Below are 21,292 nucleotides of genomic sequence, written 5' to 3'. Positions count from 1 at the left end.
TGTATTTTAATGAATTTCAGTTCAAGTTTTATGCTTTAATTCTGAATTATGTTTTTCTTAAATCTCATTTAATTTAGATTTGCTTTTATGTGTGGATTGACACCCCTATCATGAATGCATGTCTTTGCAAGTTAAATTCAAGCTCGCGCGAATCGTTGTATCGTCCATACTTTGAATTCACCCTTGTAGCCCAGATTAGATAAGCATGCTTAGGTTTTTTTATGTTGTCCATGAATCTTTGCATTGCACTTTTAATCTAGATTTAAGGAACAAATTGATTTTTTGAACATGACTTTCCTGACACTTCATCAACATAGTTGAATCCTGAATCTTAATGCGTGTGTTTCTAGTTCTTTATGGCCGTTTAGGACTCAATTGCATTTAGGAGCACATAGGATAGTTAGGACACGGCCTTTCAGCCTCAACTACGTATTAGGACGCTTCGATTAGGATTAATTGATTTTTGGGCTTATAGAGATTAGTTAATTCGCACCTATTGAGTAGCTATGCATGCATAATTTGAATATATGATATTTAGGCTGAAAAAAATTATTTAATTTACATTGAATGGTTACTTGATTCAAGAATTAAACGAATCTAATATTGTTTCATATATCCATCGCATTTTAATTTTTACTTGCATGCTTTCAATTTCAAAACCACAAACCAAAACCCATTTTTTGCTGTTTTTCCATGGTCAAATCTAACGCAAAAGAAATTAACTTTTTGCTTTTCTGTGGTTCGACCCCGCACTTACCACTATTGCTATGTCTTAGTAGTAATAGGAGCAGTTCGGGTATTATAAATTTTCTTTTGTTTCGGTTCGGAGTCGAATTAACAACATCGGTACTCGAGTCCAAACAAAAATGGCACTGTTGCCGAGGAGACAAGCCAATTAATATCTTTTAGTTAGAATTAACTGTTTTTACTGTTTCTTTTTTTTTTTATTTTTTTTTTGTCTACTTATTTTTCAATGGCAGAAAAGATAAACTTTTATGCACTTCAAGCGAGATACGCGGAACAACGAGAAACACCAGAGGTAAGAGAGATTTGTGGCCTTAGAGATCAAATTTCTGAACTAACCTTTGTTACACAAGTTATGACTAATATGCAGATTCAAAATTTGCATGGTCCTGAGTGTGGATATTATCCTCCCTGGGAGTTAGCTAGCCAAACGCTGTTGTCGATGCCGTATCGGTCTGCCAATCCAAGTATTTCTTTGGAGGATATAGTTAGAAAACTTTCTAACCACTCTGGTGAAATTGTGCAAAATTGTCCCTACTATTATGAAGAACCCATCGGTTTCCAGCAAGATAACCTCTATTTCGAACGTGAGGTTAGAGTTGAGCTTCAAAGTCTGAGTGACCAAATCGCTCAAATCGCTAAATCAGTTAGGAAATTGGAGAAGGCTTGGGAATCATCATCTGAGGATGTCGAGTTGCACAACGAAGTTACAAGCATCATTAATTCCACAGAGCAGCTGGTTCCTAATATTTCTGATCAGGGTAAGCATTGGATTATTTAAAGTGTGAACGTACTAATGATTTTTCTTAGTGCACAGGAAATCAATTAGAGCCATCTCGCGTCTGTGGCACTGAGGCCGACCTTGTGATGGAATATCCGTGGACCGATCCTGACGACGATGTTTATCTTCTACCTTATCAAGAACAAGTTTGTGAGGTTAAGTATGAGTATGAGCTTAATTTGGAAGAATCTCAGGTAAAAGAGTCAGAGGCTTTTATATCTCATCATGTTCTTTGTCCTGGTATTTCTCTCATTTTTGAATTTCGTTTGCCTTCACCTCACGAGTCAGTTGAGTCATAATCTTTATTTTCTGTCGCTTTTCTCTTCACTTTCTTTTTGTTTTCCTCTAAAAACCAAGTCTTAGTTCCCCACTTTCTCCCAAATCTCTTCACGACTTTTCATCCTTTCCTCGTTTCTCACCCGATTTCGACCATCTCTTCACGTTTTTCCCTTAGATCTATTGCATATTTTGTGGGTTTTCTCATCTATTTGAGTTCTAGCGGGTTTTGTGTGATTTTTCCAGATTTATCTCTTCAAGGTAAAGTTTTTGGCCATTCTTGTTTCTTATTGCATATTGGTAGTAGAGATTGTGAGTAGTCCATTTTTGCATGATTTTTGTTTGATTCTTGTATGGGTTTGAAGATTTGGATGTTGATAATATGGAATTTCATATGAAATTATTTGGTTTTTCTGCATGCAGGTTTGAAATTTGGAGTAATTGTTTAAAGTTGAGGGTGGATTTTGTGAGTTAGAGTTAAAAGAAGAGTTGTGGGAATTATTTAGGAACCAAATTTTATGTGCCTTACCTTTTTTATTAAAAATATTTAGTATGGATTTGAGCAAATGCATTCAACATAAACGTTACGATAATGAAAAAAAAAAAAAGAATAAGTAAATATACTCTGTTGTCAATGCCAATGGGAAAACCCAAACTGGTAAGAGTTAAGTTGTGAAAGGTATTTACACGTAATTGGATACTTTGCATGACACCTGTGCAGGTAAGTCAAAACAAAAGTAGGTGATCAGAATCAATGCATAATAACAACTCCTCTGTCTGGTGCAAATTAAATTTAGTTAAGATAAGAGTTAAGTTAAACATGGCACGCAACTGAAGTTGGAAGCTCGCATGACACCTGTGGGGGTAAGCCAAAACGAAGAGTGTAACCAGGTTCAACGCCTTGCATATAATCTAATAATAAGTCGCGAGCTCTGACGCATCTTGAACCATCGCATTGTAAAAAAAGCTTAAAACAAAGTTGTCTATGATGAGTAGAAAGTTTTGAGTGGAGGCTTGCTAGATTTAAATTTAGAAAACATTTCTTAGAAGAAGTGGCTAAGTTTGAGGAGAGTACTACTGCCTAAGCTACAAGTGCAAATGAATACATTCTCAGAAGCTAGTCAATGCAAAGGGAAGGGTAGAGGGCAAGTTTGACATTTACTTATTATAAGACATGCTTGAGGACAAGCATGATTCTAAATTTGGGGGTGTGATAGCTTGTAGAAATACAAGCTATCACAACCTTTTACTTAGAATAATGAGGGTAGATGAGCAGAATATGCGATGATAATACTAAGGATTCTTGTGATATAATAAACTTCCGTTTATTTACACTAAAAATCTAAGTTGGCCCTATATCATGCGTTATCCTGCATCAAAGTGTCGATTTTGTAGTTATCACAAGAGTCGATCGCATGCGTTGATCTAAATGAAATAAAGTTGGTCGCATGCACTGCCACAACTACAGAATGATAACCATGATAGAAGTATGATCGCAAATAGTGGGTGGAATGTATTGATCCTTTAGAAGAAACGAATATGATCACATACCTCAGGATATCTGAGCTGCACAAAAGTTCTTCTGACAATCAATCAAATCATGATGAAATTCTCATCTACCTCATCAGTGATGGTGGCTAATCGGAGCGGGATTATCAAAGCTGTCAGCATTAGGCTCTATAAATAGAGCCTTGACGCCAATGTTCAAGTATCCGGGACTTCTACCTTGGGCAGATTCTTGTGAGGAAAAAGCATAAGCATGAATCTCTTTGAGAGTTATTAAATCCAACCACAACTTCCAATAGACGACCGGAGCTTCATCGGAGATAGAGCTCGAGAGGGCCTACTCCACCGCTTATCCATTGCACCACCGACAGCCTTGACATACATCTGATGGAAGCGAGAGTTTGCCTACATCTAGCCTTCCACCTCTCTTTCTCACCTCTATATTGTATTACATTTTGGCTTAAGATATTAATACATTTTGTAATCAATGCATCTCTCTAATTTCTTCAATATCATTTTCATGACCTTATTCTATTTTATCGCTTTTTCTTCACTATCATAAACTAAGTGTGGTTCACAAGAATCATCGCGCATTAAATCATGCGTCATAGACAAATGACACATGTAGTTGTTCACTGAAAGATGTGCGATGCGCGAGTATAGGGAGTCAATCCTATTTGCTTTGTGCGAAGTCATCATGATGCTTGTCTGTGATCGCTCATAGAAACAAGTAGGTATAACCATCTATCCGAGAGGGTAAGTAGTTGTAGAACTCACTAAGAAAACTAAGAAGTGTTCCTAGAGATAGAAATAACCTTATGCTCAATGCAACATCAATCATGCGTCATAGAGATATGACATATGTAGTTAACCACCAAGAGGTGTGCGATGCAGGAGTGTGGTGAGTTGGGATTACCCTTGTGAGAAAACTTAGGGACATGGCGATGTCTCCTCCCCAATCTTGCTTCTTCATGCATCTTATTACACATTAACAGCTGCTGCATCTCTAACAATTCTTATAGTTAGACTTCAATTGCTCATTATCTGTTTACCTAGGAGTAGGAGTAGCGCATCGTTAATCAACATCTTTCCTTTTATTTTTATTCTCCACCTCAAACACATCACTTTACATTCCTATTTTAGTTGCAAGTCCCCGTGTTCAACCTCGGATTGTCTTAAGAAACTTGCGATCTCGTTATACTCAAGAGAGCAAGAAAACTTGTGATAGGAACGCGTGATCATCGCATACACACTTAAGGCATAACATGTACTCTTTAGACCAACACATGATCATCGCATGATCTTTAACGCATGGCGGTCGTCATGTGGCTGATGATTCCTGGGGGCTCTAGTAGTCGGGACAACAAGTCCCTTCACCTAAGCAGGCAAGTTCAACCCCCTACGTTGAAGAGTCCTTGTGTTTCTTCACTTCAATTCCTCCGGGGACATTTTCTATCCTATTTTTACTTTTCTTTCCTAGTTAACTTCTTTAGTTGATTTTTTTTATTATTGTTGTTTTGGATTTTCGGTTTTTTTTCTTGGATGTGGTGTATTGCGATTGTTTCTTTTAGTGCGATAATAACTTCCTTTCGGTGCGTTGTTTCGAAAGAAGAATTCTCTCCCTTATTTTCCCTTTTGCCTCAAATGAAAAAAAAAAATCAATGCATGATGATTTCTTCCGCATGAATTCTAACTATTGATGCGATCACTAATTCTGCCAGCATCTATTCTTTTGTTATCTTTCATGTGTTATCCTTTTGAAATTCTCTTTTGCCTATGTGCCTTCTTTTGGTATGATAAATTAGCATCCATGATGATACTTATGTAATTTCGCTAAATCCACTCGTTAAAAGTCGTACGGCTCACTTCACTTTAGTAGCTTCTTCAAAAGTTTGTCAGTCTAGTTTTTGTTGTGTGCAAACCTCTGCTCAAACCTCTTTTACCGTATCTCTGAACAATTTTGTTTTCAGTTTTTGCAAGGTCCTTGCCACTCTATAAATTTGGGGTGGGATCGGTTTGAGAAAAGGCGTTCAACATAAAAATTTCGATAACGAAAAAAAAAAGAATAAGTAATAAACTTCGCTGTTAGTGCAAAGGGGAAAACCCAAACGGATAAGAGTTAAGTTGTGAAAGGCACTTATGCGTAGTTGGATACTTCGCATGACACCCGTGCAGGTAAGACAAAATGAAAGTAGGTGATCATAATCAATGTATAATAACAACTCCTCTGTCTGGCGCAAATTAAATTTAGTTAAGATAAGAGTTGAGTTAAACATGGCACACAATCGAAGTTGGATGCTCGCATGACACCCATGGGGGTAAGCCAAAACGAAGAATGTAACCAGGTTCAACACCTTGGCTATAATCTAATAATAAGTTGTGAGCTTTGAGTCATCTTGAACGATTGTATTGTAAAAAAAGCTGAAAACAAAGTTGTTTGTGATGAGTAAAAATTTTTGAGTGGAGGCTGTCGAATTTAAATTTATAAAATATTTCTTAGAAGAATTGGCTAAGTTTGAGAAGAGTACTACTGCCTAGGCCACAAGTGCACGTGAATTACATTCTGAGAAGCTAGTCAACGAAGAGGGAAGGGTATAGGGCAAGTTTGAATTTCCATAGTATAAGCCATGCTTGAGGACGAGCATGATTCTAAATTTTGAGGTGTGATAGCTTGTAGAAATACAAGCTATCGCAACCTTTTACTTAGAATAATGAGGGTAGATGAGTAGAATTTTCGATGATAATACTAAGCATTCTTCTGAAATAATAAATCTGCATTGATTTACATTAAAAATCCCAACTAACCCCATATCATGCGTTATCCTACGTCAAAGTGTCTATTTTTCAGTTATCGCATGAGTCGATCACATGCACTGATCTCAATGAAGAAAAGTTGTCCGCATGCACTGTCGCAACTACAGAATGATAACCATGATAAAAGTATGATCGCAAATAGTGGGTGGAATGCATTGATCCTTAAGAAGAAACGAATATGATCGCATACCTCAGGATATCTAAGCGGCACAACAGTTTTTCTGACAAGCAATAAGATCGTGATGACATTCTCACCTACTGTATCAGTGACGGTGGCTAATCAGAGCGGGATTATCAAAGTTGTTAGCATTAGGCTCTATAAATAGAGCCTTGATGCCAATGTTCAAGTATCCAGGACTTCTGCCTTGTGTAGATTCTTGTGATCACAAACAAGAGCATAAGCATGGTTCTCTCTAAGAGTTCTTCACTCCCACCGCCACCTTCGATAGACGACCAATGCCTCACCGGAGATAGAGCTCGAAAGAGCCTACTCCACCAACCATCTATTGCATCATCGGCAGCCTTGACATACATCTGATGGAAGCAAGAGACTACCTATATCTAGCCTTCCGCCTCTCTTTCTCACCTCTATATTGTATTATATTTTGGCTTAAGATATTAATATATTCTGTAATCATGGCATCTCTCTTATTCCTTCAATATCATTTCCATTATCTTCTTCTATTTTATCATTTTTTCTTCAAAACCATGAACTAAGTGTGAATCATAAGAATCACCACGCATTCAATGCGTCATGGAGATATGATATATGTAGCTATTCACCGAAAGTATGCGATGCGCGAGTATAGCGAGTCAATCCTATTTGTTTAGTGCGAGGTCATCATGATGCTTGTCTATGATCGATCATAGAAATAAGTAGCTATAACCAACTACCCAAGAGGGTAAGTAGTTGTGGAGCTCACTAAGCAAAGTAAGAAGTGTTCCTAGAGATAGAAATAACCTTATGCTCAATGCAACATCAATCATGCGTCATAGAGATATGATGCATGTAGCTGACCACCGAGATGTGTGCAATGCACGAGTGTGGCGAGCTGGGATTACCCTTGCAACCAAACTTAGGGACTTGGGGATGTCTCCTCCACAGTCATGCTTCTCCATGCATCTTATTATACGTTAACGGCTTTTGTATCTTTAACGATTCCTATAGTCAAACTTCAATTTTTCACTGTCTATTTAGCTAGGAGTAGGAGTAGTGCATCGTTAATCAACTTCTTTCTTTTTATTTTTATTCTCCACCTCAAACACATCACTTTACATTCCTCTTTTAGTTGCAAGTCCCTGTGTTGCACTTCGGATTCTCGAAAAACTTGTGATATCGTTTTATTTGGCGATAAAGTAAGAAAACTTGTGATAGGAACGTGTGATCATTGCATACACATTTAAGGCATAACACATACTCTTTAGACCAATGCATGATCGTCACATGACCATTAACGCATGTCGACTTATTTTCACAACAACAGGCACAATCACAAGAAGACCAATTTCAACAACTTCTACATATTCTGTGATGGAGTTAGCATGCAATTAGCGAAAGAAATCAGGATTATTAAGGACTATAACTCATCAACTTTAGCATCTACGAAAGCGCTCATAAGGTAGAAAGAGGGTTTCTATACATACCTTTAAAGAACTTCTTCAATCTACGAATTCCGCTCGAACCTTCCCTTCAAAAGTGTTGTAGACCACCACTTGATCTTCTCTACTATTCTTTTGGATCTTAGATTGAATTGTGGGATTCAAAATGAATTGAATTTTAGGAATTTAGGGAGGAAACTTTTTTGGGCTTTCAGCTAGAGAGAGAAGACCATCTTCTTCTTCACCAAAACTATAAATTAGGACTTCATGGCCTTCATTCTCAACTGAAATGTGTTGGTTTTGTTCACCTCATCCATGCAAACTAGTTACATGAGATTAAGACACTACCTACTTGAAGGATTTGGTGGAATTTGAGTGGCAAGTGCTAAAAATTGGAAAAACCCATTAATGTGTTTTTCTAATTAAAATTGAATTCTCAATTCTCAATTTAATTTTCTTTTTATTTTGAAAACTAATTTTCAAAAATTAAAATTAAGATATTAATTTAACACTTTTTTAATTTTATATATAATTAATTCAATAATTAAGTTCATATAAAATTAATTATTAATAATTAATTAAACAATTTAATTAATTATAATAATTTAATATCAAATATTAAATTAATTAAACACCAATTCCTCAGTCATGAATCTCTATTCATTTAATTAATATGTAATTCAAATTTAAATATTATTCAATTCTCCAATTTGGTTTAATACGATAATTAAACGTGTAATCATATCGTATATAATTAATAATTCCCTTAATTGAAATTTGAACATTTCAAATTTACTCATCACATTATTCTAAGATTTAATCCGTTTGTGAGATAGTAGGGAGACCTAATAGACCTACAAATGATGGGCTCCAACAATTCAAGATTAACCAGCTAAACTCTTTAAACCAATTTAATCAACATTCGTTAACTACCTGGCCAACTCCACTAAATCCCAAAAGTTGCACTCCCCTCACTATAGATATATTTCTATCCACTTGATTTAACCATAATTAGTGAGTTGATCCTTCACAGGTTATTCGTAATAACGGCTGGGTCAAATGCTATTTTACCCCCGAAATTACATCTTACTCTTTAAGTCCCACTGAACCTCTAATGAACAATTGATTTGTGATCCAATCACCAACTAAGTTCTTCTCAGGCTAGTGAGAGGGTGGGGCCTCTTGTTCAAGACCTGAAATCAGTACTTAAGACAACAACCTCTCTACTATCCCTAAAAGTGGGTAGAAGTGAATTCTGTCTTGTACCCTATGCCCCCCAACTATCTACCCGATCTTACCCATGAAATGGAACGCTTATCGAGCCAACACTGTTGAGCCAATCCTCACCTATGCAAATCTAAGGATAATCCTAAATAAACATGAGTTCATAATTAGCTCAGGATTGAGGTCGAGTTACCTAGGTCATCGATTTGAAATAATCAATCTTAAACAGTAAACTAAGAGTGACTTATTTCTTGGTCTAGTCTTATTCAAACTCTTTACATAGGACTCCTCCACTCGCATGTCTTCATATGAACGATTCAGGATCACATCGTTTGTGCTAAATACAACGTGGGTCGCATCCAATAGTGTTACCAGAATAAAGTACCCAACCACATTGGTATACTATAGATCATTTTGGCTATTTAATCGAACTTTATCCATCTTTATATCTCCACACAAAGTCCAAGTACTCATGTAATAGCCATGGATCTTAGTTTATTGGATTTAGTATTTACAAGTGTAATTTACATATTCAATAACAGTTTTATTGAATAAACCGTCAATAACATCTTTATTGAAAATAGAATATGTTTAATATTACAAACTACGAGTTTTAGGACATACAACCCAACATTCGGATGCATGCACAACATTTTTAGTATCTATAGCAGAAATAGTACCTTAATCTGCATACAAAGCCCCAGAAGTGGAAGAGTGAGCATGGCTCAAATGACGTCGTTTGAAAGGGAAGTAACAGAATGATGTCGTTTGAAAGGGAAGTAATAGAATGACGTCGTTTGAAAGGGAAGTAACAGGCTTAGCATTGTGAGCACGCTTTAACGATTTTCAAGGGTTTACCATAGATTTTCAAGTATTTCGTGTCTGACTTCTTGTATCCACCATGCTGAAAACACTGAGAGACAAAAGGCACAACATCAAGCAACTTCACTCAGAGTACAACAAGGAAAACCCAAGATCACAGAGAAGACTGCAATTGTGAAGACAAGTCTGAGACCCTAAAAAGACTTAAAGCGATTTAAATAGAAGGAAGTAGACATTTTAAATCTCTCAATAAAGAGAGCTTTAATCAAGGAAAATCCAATTGTCGGCCCACATCCCCCAATATATCATAAAAAACATTAATGGCTATAAAGGCAATTTACATAATCTAATAGCTTCTCTTAACGATTCAAATGTAATAGTATCTAGGGGTTTAGTAAAAATATCTGCAAGCTGCTTATTTGTTCTAATATCTTCAAGAGTGATGATTTTGTTCTCAACCAATTCACAGATAAAATAATGCCTAATGTTGATGTGCTTTGTTTGACTATGTTGCACTGGATTTTTTGAAATATTTATGGCGCTCATGTTGTCTCAATACAAGGTCATAACATCCTGAAACGCTTTCTACTCAGCTAGCATTTGTTTCCTCCAAAGTAATTGAGTACAACTACTTCCAGCTGCAATATATTCTGCCTCGGTAGTAGATAAGAACACACAATTATGCTTCTTGCTGAACCATAACATAAGATTATTCCCCAAGAAAAAGCACCCTCCTGATGTATTTTTTCTATCTTCAGTACATCCTGCCAACTTAGCATCACAATACCTCACTAAAACAGGATTTGTATCAAAAGTGTACAGAAGACCATAATCAACCATACCATTCACATATTTTAGGATTCTTTTCACACTTGTCAAGTGACTGGTTCTTGGGTTAGATTGATACCGAGCACAAACACCCATTGCAAAAGCAATATCAAGACAACTAGCTATTAGATATAACAAACTTCCTATCATACTTCTATACAGACTCTCATAAACACATTCCGCCTCAAGGTCCTGAGTGACTTTGGCATGAGTAGCAGCTGGGGTACGTTTAGGTTGAGCTTTGTTAAGCCCAATTTTTCTCACCATATTTTTAACATACTTCTCCTAAGAGAGGAAAAATTCCCTCTTCCATTTATTTAATCTGTAAACCAAGGAAGTATGTCAACTCGCCCACCATACTCATTTCAAACTCATTCTTCATCTATTCAACAAAGGTACCTACCATATTCAGGGGCATTCCCCCAAAAATGATGTCGCCCACATAGATTTAAGCTATGATGAAGTTCTGAGCGTCCCTTTTTATGAATAATGTTTTGTCAATCCCTCCACGAGTATACCCATTCTTAGTTAAAAAGACTACCAAACGATCATACCACACCCATGGAGCTTGCTTTGACCATAGAGTGCTTTATGAAGTCTAAACATATGTTGAAGACATGTTGGATCAACAAACCATTTGGGTTGTTCAACAAATACATTTTCTTTAAATACTCGTTCAATAACGCACTCTTAACATTCATTTGAAACAATTTAAACTTAAGCAGACATGAGATTCCCAAAAGAAGACGAATAGCTTCCAATCGTGCAACTGGAGCAAAAGTCTCATCGAAATCAACTCCTTCAATTTTATTGTAATCTTGGGTAACCAACCTACCTTTGTTTCTAGTCACAACTCCATTTTCATCAGATTTGTTTTTAAACAACCACTTTGTTCCAATTACGTTTACATTTCCTGGACGCAGAACAAGAGTCCACATTTAGTTTCTACCAAACTGTTCTAGTTCTTCTTGCATGGCATTGGTCCAGAACTCATCCTTCAAGGCTTCATTCACGTTCTTGGGTTCTATTGCTGATGTAAAACATACGTTTCCAATCATTTTCAAGTAGTAAACTTTATTCTTCTTACGAGTGATTATCCCTGAATCCAGGTTTCCAATTATGTTGCTAGAAGGATAGGCCTTCTATATTCTAATGGATGGTGCAGGTTTATCACTGTTGTCAGTTTTAACACCTTCTATAGCTGCAAGAGCTTGAGTGTCACTAACAATGTTGGGAGCATCAATGAAGACATATCTATCCTTATCATGATCAGATGATTCCATGTTTTCTTCTTCACCATCTTTTTCAGACTCTAAATATATCTAGCCTTCTTCATCATTACTATTATCGGATGTTACATCATTGACCACAATATTTATTGATTCCATCAAGGACTGAGTTCGCTTATTGAAAACCATGTAGGACCTACTATTTAATGAGTACCCAAGGAAGATCCCCTCATCAAATTTAAAATCCCACTTTCTTATACTTTCACAAGCTTTCAAGATATAACATGTGCTACCAAAAACATGGAAATACTTCACATTGGATTTTCTTCCTTTCCAAAGTTCATAATTAGTGTTGATAGTTCATAGGCCTTACAAAATACGATTGTGAATATGATAGGTTGTATTTAAAGCTTCTGCCCATAAGTGGAAAGGCATATTTTTAACATGAAGCATGGCACAAGCCATCTTTTGGAGTGTGCGGTTTTTCCTTTCTACAACTCCATTCTACTGAGGAGTTATAAAAGCCAAGTATTCGTGTAAAATCCCTTCAAAAGCACAGAAATCAACAAATTGAGAAATTTCAAATTCCTTTCTGTGATCAATTCTAATACAAATGATGTTTTTCTCTTGTTCAAGATGAAGCTGAAGACATAATATCTAAAACACCTTGAAAGTGTAAGATTTTTCTTTGATAAATCTCACCCATGTAAAGCAAGAAAAGTCATTCACATAAACAAGAGCATACGGCTTTCCTCTCAAACTTTCAACTTGCATGGGGTCCATCAAGTCAATGTGTAGTAACTCCAAAACTCTTGTAGTACGACACTGTGACATTTTCTTATGAAAGGTTTTGACTTGTTTACCAATTTAACATTCACCACAGAATGAATCAGCTTCTATGCTTAGAGAGGATAATCCAAGAATGGCTTCCACGGTGATAGCTTTTTATTGATCGTAGACTTATGTGACCAAGTCTCTTGTGCCTCACTTCAGCCTCACTTATTTTAGAAGAGTGACAAACATCAATGGGAGCATCAGAAGACCAGTGATAACAGTTATCCATTGAACGAGAACCTGTCATAACTAACATGTTTTTATCATCTTTTACTAAACACTTGTATTTAAAGAAACTTACTTGATATCCCTGATCACACAATTGACTGATGCTAATTAGGTTAGCAGTTAAGCCTTTAACAAGCAAGGCATCACGAAGAGTAGGAAGACCAGATCTCAACAAATCTCCTATACCTAACATTTTTCCTTTAGCTCCATCACCAAAGGTTACATGTTGAGAGCCACATGCCTTTATATCAGACAAGAAATTTTTTTTACCTGTCATGTGCCTCTAGCATCCACTGTCAAAGTACCAATCTTCTTGGGTTAAGGTATGTAAGGAGTTAAAAGCCACATTGCAGGACATCCTCTCTTGAGAATTTTCTCCTTTGATACGCTACTCAAATCTTCTAGAAGAAGCTCTTATGTTCTCATGACTCATAGTTCCTAATCTCGAGGAAAAATGTCTTCATGTTTTATATTCCTTTTTTGCCAATAAGGTAAAAATAGAAAGGACAAACTTGACCTACCTTCCCACAGTAATGACACACCTATTTCCTCTGAGGCTTACTGATTTCAACATGAGTTACACGTATGGTGTCATCTGATTTTAGCTTAGACATGTGAGAATTTTGAGTAGGAACAAAAAAATTTTTAGAGGACAACGTTATTCTATAACTAGACTTCCCATGACTACTAAACCTAACCCATTTTCTATCAGCAGTTTGCTTCCCTATATTTAGAATTTTGTTTAGAATTTTGCAATAAACCTTCTTCCCATTTTTCATATACTTCTTCAGTGGTAAAATTAGGAACATTCTGACCCAGTCCACAACACGTTTTTTACTTCTTCATTATCAATACTGACTATCGTAGACTCATCAATAGTTGCACAACCAATCAGGGCATGAATCTCATCTTCTAACTCCTTACTTGTATCCAGTTCATCATCTAACAAGCCTGCCGAGTGTCCTTTATCCTGTCTTCTCAAATAGTTTAGACATTCAGCTTGGAAGTGACCAAAACCTTCACAGTCTCTGCATTTGAAGTTTCCATCCCTACCATTTTGATTACCATTCAATCCTCGTTCAATATCTTTCTTCCCTCCAAAAGGTTTAAAACTCTTATGCATATTATGATTAATGTTACCAGTATTGTCTCTAACTATTGGATCGACACCATCATGCAGTGGAAGAGAACAGGATCCATAAGCAGTCCAATTCATTAATTTTGGTTGAAAAGAAACATGCTAAAAACAGAGTATAATGGGTTTCATGAACATACCTTGGCCAAACCAACGAAATCTCCATTTTCGGCTGCAAAATCCTCTGAATTCTTGTGTAGACCACCACAAGATCTTCCCTACTATCATCTTAGTACTCTAGATTGAGTTGTGGGACTCAAAATAAGCTGGAATCAAAGGAAATATGGAGAAAGCTCACTGAACCAACCCATTAAAAAACACCTTCTTCGTCTGAATTTTTCAGTAAAAATTCATTCAGTTCATCCTACTTTCTTCACTCCAATCTCTTCAATATATTGCAGACTATCATGCAAAGAGAAGTGTTGCATGGGATGCAGCTCATGCTTGGAGTAAACCAAAGAAGAGGTGGTGGGTTCTTTGTAAGCTAATTGAAGATGAACTTGAAAAACTCATTCTTCAAGTTTTGTGTAATTTTTCAATTTCCAAAAATCCATTTTGATTTTAAAATCATATTTTATTTCTAAAATCAAAATTTATTAATTTTACAAATTAATTGTCTAATAAAATTAATAAATAATTCTAATTAATTTAATATCCAATATTAAATTCATTTTTACACAAATTCATCTTCATATATTTAAATCATATTTAAATATATTTTCTCCAATTCTGCTTGATTCTAATTTGAACGTTTCAAATTAACTTATCACGCTACTCTAGAGCTAATCCATTTTCAAGCTAGTAGGGGGACCTCATGGACCTACAGATCATGGGCTTCAACGATCCGAGATTAATCGGCTAAACTCATTAGGCCGATATAACCCTCATCTGTTAACTAATGGGTCACTCCACTAAAACCCATAGTTGAACTCCCCTCACTGTAGATATATTATGTCCACTCGATATAACCATGATTAGTAAGTTAACCCTTCATAGGTTGTTCGTAATAACGACTGGATCAAATGTATGTTTTACTCCTGAAATTACCTCTTATTCCTTAAGTTCCCAATGATCCCCTAATGAACAATTGTTTTGTGATCCAATCACAAAATCTAGTCCCTCTCATACCAAATGAGAGGGTGGGATCCCTTGTTCAAGCCCCATAATCAACACTTAAGGGAACAACCTCTCTACTATCCCTAAAGCGGGTAGGAGTGAATTCCCTCTTGTACTCTATGTTCCCTGCTATTTATCCAATCTTACCCCTGAAATGACAGTCATATTGAGCCGGCGCTGTTGAGCCAACTCTCACCTATGCAAATCTAAGGGCAATCCTAGATAAACAGGAGTTCATAGTTAGCTCAGGATTAAGGTCAAGTTACCTAAGTCATCGCTTTGAAATAGTCATTCTTAAACAGTAAATAACGTTATAAAGTAAGAGTAACTTATTTTATGTTCCGATCTTGTACAAACTCTTTTGCATAAGAACACTCCTACTCCTCATGTCCAACATGAACGAATTAGGATCACTTCGTTTGTAGCACTTTACAACTCCTTGTAACAACTACAGAGCAGATCGTATCAAATAGTGTTACTAGAATAAGGTACCCAACCTTATCCATGTACTATAGATCATTTTGACTATTTACTCGAACCCGATCCACCTTTATGTCTCCACACAAAGTTCAAGTACTCATCCAATAGTCAAGGTAATTTTAGGTTTATTGGATTTCTATTCAAGTAATAGATCTATTCAATAACACCGTTATTGAATTTTCAGAATAAACTCCATTGTTTACATACCACGAGTTTTAGGACATAAAACCCAACATCTAACATAAGGTGAGTTGTACTGACCAAGACATTTATTCAGTCTCTTTAATACTTTGCTAAATTTTTTTGTTAATAGAGGAAGAGAGTCAGCAAGGTTCTGCTCATCTTCTTTCCCCCTGTTTGGGACATGATCTTCATTCACATATGATTGCAAGGCTAGCCCTTTACCTTTATTGTCCGTTCGATCATCAAATGTAACTCAAAAGTACGAATAGACCCAAATAGTTCATAAAATTTTACGGCGGCTATATTGTGTGCTTCTTCAATGTTGATAAGTTACATGTCAAACCATTTCGGCAAAGAGCGAAGGATCTTTTGAACCAATTTTTCTTCTAACATTTTATCACCAAGAGCAAAAGATTTGTTAGCAATGTCTAGAATACATACGTTAAAATCAGCTATTGTTTCATCCTCCATTATTTTTAGGGATTCAAATTTTGAAGTTAGAAGGTGCAATCTAGACATTTTCACTTTGCATGTACCTTCATGAGCAACTTCCAAAATTTCCCAAGCTTCTTTAGCTGAAATGCACATATTTATAAATCGAAAAACTTTCTTATCAACCCCATTGAAAATTGCTTTAGAGTGTGTCCAATCCTTCTCTAGTTTGTAAGAAACTTTGCCATCCTTATCAGTGATTTTAGGATGAGTTCACCAGTTTATCACAACTTTTCAAGTCTTACTGTCAATTGATTTCAGAAAAGCAGTCATTCTAGCTTTCCAATATGAGTAATTTGTCCCATCAAGGATTGGAGGTCTGGTAGTATATCCACCTTCTCTGGTTGCTTCCGTTGTAGACAATTAACGAAAATATAACAGCTAAACCCGCTCTCGTACAAACAATCAACTGAATATACGATGATGGGCACGATACTAACAGAAGAACTAACAGAAAGAAAAGTAGAGAAGAAAATAGCACACAATATGTTAACCCAGTTTGGTATAACTTTACCTATATCTGAGGGGCATAAAGCCCAAATTGAAAAGAAGCTCAGTAGAATTCATAAGGTTTACAAGAAGAACTACTTAACTGATAGAACAATTATTATGCAATGTAGTAAAACTTAGATAGGAAATTTGTTTAGACTCCCCCTAAACTTGATGTCACCTACCTCAAGATTTTCTCACAGCTCAGGCTTCCCTTGAGTTTGCAGCCTTTGGGTTGATTGATCTTGTACATTTAGGCTCCCCCTAAACTCAATGCTTCTTTTCATGAATTCACCCACACACGGTAAAACCAAAAGACCTTTCTGCTTCTTTTTCATCAATGGTCGTGCAAAAGAACAACGATCATATCCTCAAAAACCTAATTGAAAACATTCTCATACTTCCTTTTATAGTAGCATTAACAAGGAAGATATACACAAGGAAAACAACATGATTACTAATACGGTAAGTGACCGGAATATTCCAAAAAAAAAAACAACCAGTCAGTCCAATACAAAGTCAACCAGAAAAGGACCAACATTTCAATAAAAGAAAATTCACATGCCAAATAAAAACAATAACAAGTATGATGGCTATTGACATATTTCTTTACCATTTTTAGATCTTGTATCCTGGAATTTATAATCTAATTCAAATACCCTCACTCTTTAACTACAATGTTTGTAACTTCAAAATTACACAAGCTTACATTAAGAGCATGACTCAAAATAAACAATATATTAATAACATTCTATTTCTCATTGGTTACATTATCATGAATATGCGTTAGAGATAAGAGGAGAACTAGATGATACCACTACTTTTAAGAACTTAAGAAGTATTAACTTCTTTTTCTTTTTCAACATTCTTTCTTTTGTAAAAAAAATCAGATGAATATAGGACTTTTTTGTTTTTTATAAGAAACAATTTCGCTTATTGAATGAAATATCTAAATATACAAATGGGTCCATCTGAGGGGAATACAAAAGATGCTTTCAATGAACTACATAAATTAGAACTTGGAGAGAGAGAGGTCCTATTTCTGATTACCCATAGTTAGAAGAAGGGGAAAGTGTTCTGAAGTTGTTCTAGCCAGCCGCTTCATGGTAACATACACAAACTTTGACCTGATGGAAACCAAATAGTAAGTCCCTATCAAGCAGCCAATTTACAATAGCAAAATGATAAATTCAAGGTATTTCTTATCCACATACCCTTTTTTTATTTCTTCTAACTTTTCATTCTCATTAGCAACACCTTCATCTTTGCTGCCTCTGTAATAGGAAATTATTTTACTTGTTTATGTGATACTAAATTGATCCTAATAGTTCTTAAAGTATTGAATGAGCTTCTACAATTGGACTTATTTTATAAAGTATTTGAATCAAACTTATTGGTTTTGAAACATTAGGGCCTCCATAACCATTATTTACTTCAAAATGGCAAACCATTAGAATATTTGTGATATATCTTAGTTTTGTGTAAATTCATTATCTTGAGCATTGATATATTGTACATCTATGAAGCATAGATACAGATACGGTTACACGATACGGATACGACGATTCATCAATTTCTAAAAAAACTAAGATACGGATATGTCTAAGGATACATCATTTTTTATATATTTTTTTAATATATATATTTCTAAAAAAAGAGGATACTGATATGTTGAAGATACATTTTTTCTTCTTAAAAAAATCTAGGATATAGATAAATTTAGTATACAAGTTAATAACAATAGCACAAGATAAAATACAAACAATAAAATACAATACAAAAAAAGCAACATATAAAATGTTGAAGTATAATAGTTAATAAAATGCAATAGAAAAGTGACTCATATTATAAAGAAGAAGAAGATTAGAGAGAGAAATATGAAAATAAACGAACAACTTCTTCATTGAATTGTTGAAGATATCCAAATGGTTTATATTTTGGTGGACTTTGTGAAGACTCAAATGTGAAGATGAAGATTAGATGATTTTAGGGTTTGGTCTTTTATTTATTTTTTTTCTTTTAGTTTTGGACTCGTGTAGTGGGGGGTTTTTGAATATGTTGCCTATTTTTAGATTAAGAAAGATTAAATGAGTTGCTTATCTTTTTCTTCTTTAAAAAAAGGTACGCGTAGAAATAAATACGTCAAATCGTGTGTCAGATACGTATTTGGGAAGTATCTGAAAGTATTGATATCCGATATGTGTCTGATACGAATTCTTTGCCTCATATGAAGTATCTTGTACATTACTTCATCATTCGAATGTCAGATCAAGTTTTAGATAATACCACACTTGTCATGTCACATCAACCTCTGAATGACAAGCCTATGAACAAAGCAAGAGCTAAATCATATTAAGTCGTGGTGGAAGGACTTTCAATTTTTAGTGCATATTTTGACATAATTAAGTTAATATCACTGTCTTTCTCTATCTGCCCTACTTTGTGGGTAAAGCTATACTGACCAAAGAAGTCCTCTTCCAAAATAGTTTGTTAGGCATCTCCGGCCCTTTCCCCCTAAACTCTATGGTAGTTGGGTTGTTTTTATACAATTAGAGAGATAAGACTAATTTTCCCGAGAGACGGTTATGTAACTAATTTCTTAGAAGTAGTTATATGTTTCACTGTTTATCAATTGGAAAGGTATTTGAGTTGCTGACATTTGAGCCACCTTTATTATTCTATCAAATTGCTTGAACTAAATTATCTTTCTATTTCTCTTATTCTTTTCCTTCATATGACCTATTGCATCCATCCATATTGCTGCAAAATGATAGTTCTTAGTAAAGGTTCTTACCTATGAAGTACGGATACTTCATCTGAGGCAAAGAATCCGTATCAGATACGTGTCAAATACCGATACTTTCAGATACTTCTTAGATACGTATCTGACGAGCGATTTGATGTATCTATTTTTACGGTTACTTTTTTTTAAAGAAAAAAGACAAACAACTCATCCAATCTTTTTCAATCTAAAACTAGACAACCTATATTTTTAAACAAGAGAAAATATACCTCCATGTATCAAAATCCTCGTTTTTTTAGAAATATATATTAAAATAATATATAAAAAATGACGTATCCTTCAACGTATCCATATCTTAATTTTTTAGAAATTGACGAATCGCCGTATCCAATCATATCCGTATCGTATAGTCGTATCCGTGTCTGTGCTTCATAAGTTTTTATAGATTTGGTCTTTATTTTGACCTATCTAGTGCTGCAAAATGATGTTCGGATTATGAAGGGGAAAATGTTATGTAATTGTTGTAGATTTTGAACCTAGATGAAGAATGGAGAGATTGTAAGTCTCTCAACCCTTTCTCCCTTCTCTCAACATTGCAGACACCCTTCTCTTTCATTTTTCTTGTTGCAGGATTCTATCTCAAGATACAGTCTCTCGCATTATGAATTCCTCACTCTGAATGCACTAATTTTATGTTTTGGTGTATAATTTTACTCTTCACTCTGAGTTTTGGACTTCAAGTTTCTACTAATGGAGATGGTCATTTCTAAATCTTAAAAAATCTTGGTTTTGTAATGAATAAATATATTAGTGTTATTTATATTTCAACTCTGTTTTTCAGTCTTCATGTTTATTTTTTTAGCTTGTTTGGCTATTGAGAGTGAAAAAGTTTAGGAGAGTTATCTTTGTGACTATTTGTGATTATTGAATGTGTACTTTGTTAAAAATGACTTCAAGGATACTTGAGGGTTAGAAAAATTAGAAGAGTTATCTTTGTGACTACATTTGTGATTTGTTTAGATAGATATTATGCACTTGAAATTAGTTGGAAGTTACATTACGGACTTTCTTTATAGATATTGGTAGGTTCTTTGTTTCTTCCATCTTTATTTTCTTCTATCATCCTAAGATACATCCGAGATGCAATTTGAAGTATAAAGTTTGAATTTGTATGTATATCTATTTATTATTTTTGTTAGTTATTTCAATAATTTTACTTAACTTTTTACTACTTAATAACTTTTTGTAGGTTGTTGAAAAACTACTAATGCATGCAATGTCTAGACAACAAACACAAGTAACCTGGAGCTAATTGGATTTTTTTTATATCAATCTTTTGTAATTTATAAAGTTTATGTTTTGTTCATCTCCAAAAGTATGATACTAATTAATATATATCTTTTTTTTTTTTGTAATATGAAACTTGTATGAATACTTATTTAGATATACATATTTTAATTATGTGAATTATAAATATTTTTTTCACTTTTAATGTATAGCAAGGTATAAAATACAATAATAGCACCATGAACATAATCGAGAAGCTATAAAAGGTTCCTAAAAAAAGCTATAAAAATTTATAGAAGTTACGGAAAGAATTTTTTTTTTGAACATTTGAAGTGTTATTATAGCTTTCATTAAACAAATAGTTTTCAAATAAATGCTATAATAGACAAAAAAAAAATTATAGCTTTTTTCTAAATGCTATCTTACATTTTACAAATATTGAATATGGTTTGCAAAATGTTATAAAAGGTCAAGTATTTCAT

At 34.8% G+C, this 21,292-nt stretch overlaps 1 protein-coding gene across 1 annotated transcript; it reads right to left on the bottom strand.

The window, feature by feature from the left end:
- Window positions 1-10,351: 10,351 nt before the first annotated feature.
- Window positions 10,352-10,861, bottom strand: LOC150031547 (secreted RxLR effector protein 161-like). The gene has a single exon (XM_090308880.1). The coding sequence runs from the start codon at window positions 10,859-10,861 to the stop codon at window positions 10,352-10,354; it is 510 nt and encodes a 169-aa protein (XP_090165006.1).
- Between the last annotated feature and the right edge of the window lie 10,431 nt (window positions 10,862-21,292).

The sequence above is a fragment of the Benincasa hispida genome, unplaced genomic scaffold, assembly GCF_027475165.1.
Source record: "Benincasa hispida cultivar pf3 unplaced genomic scaffold, pf3_genome.v1.1 HicScf1156, whole genome shotgun sequence".
NCBI lineage: Eukaryota > Viridiplantae > Streptophyta > Magnoliopsida > Cucurbitales > Cucurbitaceae > Benincasa > Benincasa hispida.
The sequence above is the reverse complement of the archived record's forward strand: the minus strand, read 5'-3'. Positions and strand labels throughout refer to the sequence as shown.

Bases quoted from the DNA above. Each gene is read 5' to 3' on its own strand.
- LOC150031547 (XM_090308880.1), bottom strand. From the start codon at position 10,861: ATGGTGAGAAAAATTGGGCTTAACAAAGCTCAACCTAAACGTACCCCA.